This window comes from Sander lucioperca, chromosome 4, assembly GCF_008315115.2.
Source record: "Sander lucioperca isolate FBNREF2018 chromosome 4, SLUC_FBN_1.2, whole genome shotgun sequence".
NCBI classification, from domain to species: Eukaryota; Metazoa; Chordata; class Actinopteri; order Perciformes; family Percidae; genus Sander; species Sander lucioperca.
The window spans coordinates 41,113,409-41,115,908 of NC_050176.1; the positions used below are offsets into that span (position 1 = coordinate 41,113,409).

The window sequence follows — 2,500 nt, forward strand, 5'->3', positions numbered from 1 at the left end:
GCTCACCATCACGTTCCCCGTTTCCCTCCGATCGCCGTGTGACGTCCGTCGCCTGTGACTCAACTTATTTCTTCTCTTTATTCAGTTTATATTTTCACAATAAGAGAAATGTAAGAATCACAACAATGATGCATTAAGACTAAAATGTAAGTTATTCATTTACATCTAATGTTTGTGTCATAGCTGCAGAGATCAGAACAGCTGACAGGAAGTGTGCTGCAAAACCCAAAACTAGAAGCTAAAAGAGGCTGAAAAGCTGCGACAGAAGAGAAACGATCCATACTGTGAAGTTGGAGTATTTCATTATTCCTTCAGCTCGGTACTCACGTTGGACAGTTTGACTTTATTGCACAAAAAACGACGATGAGGTGAAACCAAACTACACCTGAGTCATTATTACTACAAAATATAGAAACACACCCCCCCTCCCCCCTCTGCCCCTCCCCTCTCTGTGTGTGTGTGTGTGTGTGTGTGTGTGTGTGTGTGTGTCTGGCTGGCTGTGTGTGTCTGTGGCTATCTGTGTTTCTGTGTGTGTGTGTGTGTGTGTGTGTGTGTGCTGATATTCAGTACCAACAGGGTCAAGATCCCAGAACTTAAAAAACAGTTCTTATGAAGGTAACGTTATGTCAGATGTTACGTACAGAAAGCATTTAGTTACCAAGTCAGATATCTAAATGTCAGTTTTAGACTGACTGTAAGTTCAGCTAACACACGTAACGTAAAACTGAGCTTTTATGAAGACAAGCTGACGTTACGTGTGTTAGCTGAACTTACAGTCAGTCAGCCTAAAACTGACATTTGGATGTTTGACTTGGTAACTAAATGTCTGACATATCGTTACCTTAGTGTCTCTCTCCATTCTCTCTGCTGATTCCTCACGTCTGTTTCCACTTCTGTCTTCATAAAAACTCAGTTTTTGGGTCGGCAGCTTCTAAAAACTCAAGTTCTGGGTTCTCTACATTGTTGGTAGCGCATATCTCCACACAGCAGCTTTTAGACATGGTTCTGTAGTTTGCAAGCTGACGGAATAAAGAGGAGGAAACCTTCACACAGTACTAGCCTTGGCCTGGCGTTGGCCCTTCTTTGTTGGGCCGTGCGTTTGTGTTGCTACGTTTCCCCCAGAGAAGTTTAGCCCGGTGGCTGGGTCCAGTCATGTGACCGTCTCTACATTAGTTAATGTACTACAGTTACAGCGGGGCGGCTCGGTTGGAAACTTAGACATCTGTTTGACATCTCCAGTTAGTGTTTAGCACTGACTTAATGTAGGGCCCTATAGAATCTGTCTTATAGCTTTTTTAAATCTACGATTTTGCGAGAGCCCAATAGTTTCTGTGAAATTGCTGTAAGACCGATTCTATAGGGCCCTACATTGAGTCAGTGCTAAATACTAACTGGAGATGTTAAAATATGACTACGTATAAGTTTCCGACGGAGCTGCCCTCCACCCTGCTGTAACTGTAGTTTAAAAAAACATCTTGAAATCCATCAACATTACACCGGAGGAAACCCTCCAATATACATAAACATGTCTGCACATTCCTCGCTGCATCGCACCGCTCTGAAGAAAGAAGCGGTGTCGATCACCTTGATAACGACCCCACAGAGGGGAGACAGCCGGGTTTCTCTACCGCTCAGTCAGAGCTGAACAAGTCTCTCGGATGTTGACACCAAAGGCCTTCGAGCAGCTTCTACAGAGTCCAGTTGATGTTCATGAATAACTGACCTGGATGACTGAGATCCTCACAGACACGTTTATTCCAAATTATTAATACAATGTTAAATATACAAATCAGCTTCCAGAGCAACAAATCAAGCAGCTGGTGTAGTGTTAAAGAGGGAAGAACCTGCGTCCGTTACAGAGTAAGCGTCTGACTAGATTATGAAGAAATGTCAGGAGGACTTTAAACAACGTGTTCCAGGTGGAGAACAGACACCGACAGCCAGGACAGGACACAATAAAAAGCTTAAATCTCCAGAGGGAATCTTTACAGGCTGTTTGCTCGGACTGACGGCAGCGTCGGGCAATCACACGCAGCCGCGCTGCTTGGAGTAACAAACGTCACGGCGAGCATTTAAATTCAGAGACTCTACACGAGTTACAGGATGTTTAAACTAGTCGTCAGCAGGAATCAGACAACGCATCGAGTTCCTCAAACAGACTTAGTGAAGGTAGGAGACAGGAAGTAGTCTTTGTGTGTTACATCAATGCTGGCCCTGCGGGGGGAGGGGGGGAGGGTGATGGCGAGTGTGTAGAGCTTGCTCTCAGATGGCGAGGATGTGGGGCTTGCTCTCAGATGGGAGGGGTCAGGCCTTGCTCTCAGATGGCAAGGATGTGGGGCTTGCTCTCAGTTGGGAGGGAGTAGAGCTTGCTCTCAGATGGGAGGGGGTGGGCCTTGCTCTCAGATGTAGAACTGGTTGGCAGCCAGGTTGTCCATGAAGGGCTGAACCAGGAAGTCAGTGGAGAAGTAGAAGACCAGGCCGAAGGTGATGGAGATGGGCA

The 2,500-nt window shown here is 45.9% G+C and overlaps 1 protein-coding gene and 1 pseudogene across 1 annotated transcript in view; both read right to left on the bottom strand.

Annotated features, from left to right (window-relative positions):
• Positions 1 to 2,500, bottom strand: part of LOC116048142 — a 568,688-nt pseudogene that overhangs the window by 423,998 nt on the left and 142,190 nt on the right.
• Positions 2,257 to 2,500, bottom strand: part of psen2 (presenilin 2) — a 17,182-nt gene continuing 16,938 nt past the window's right edge. Inside the window, exon 11 of the mRNA XM_031297113.1 lies at positions 2,257 to 2,500. This exon is cut by the window's right edge and continues 55 nt beyond it. Within this exon, the coding sequence (XP_031152973.1) occupies positions 2,400 to 2,500 (101 nt within the window). The 3' untranslated portion in view covers positions 2,257 to 2,399.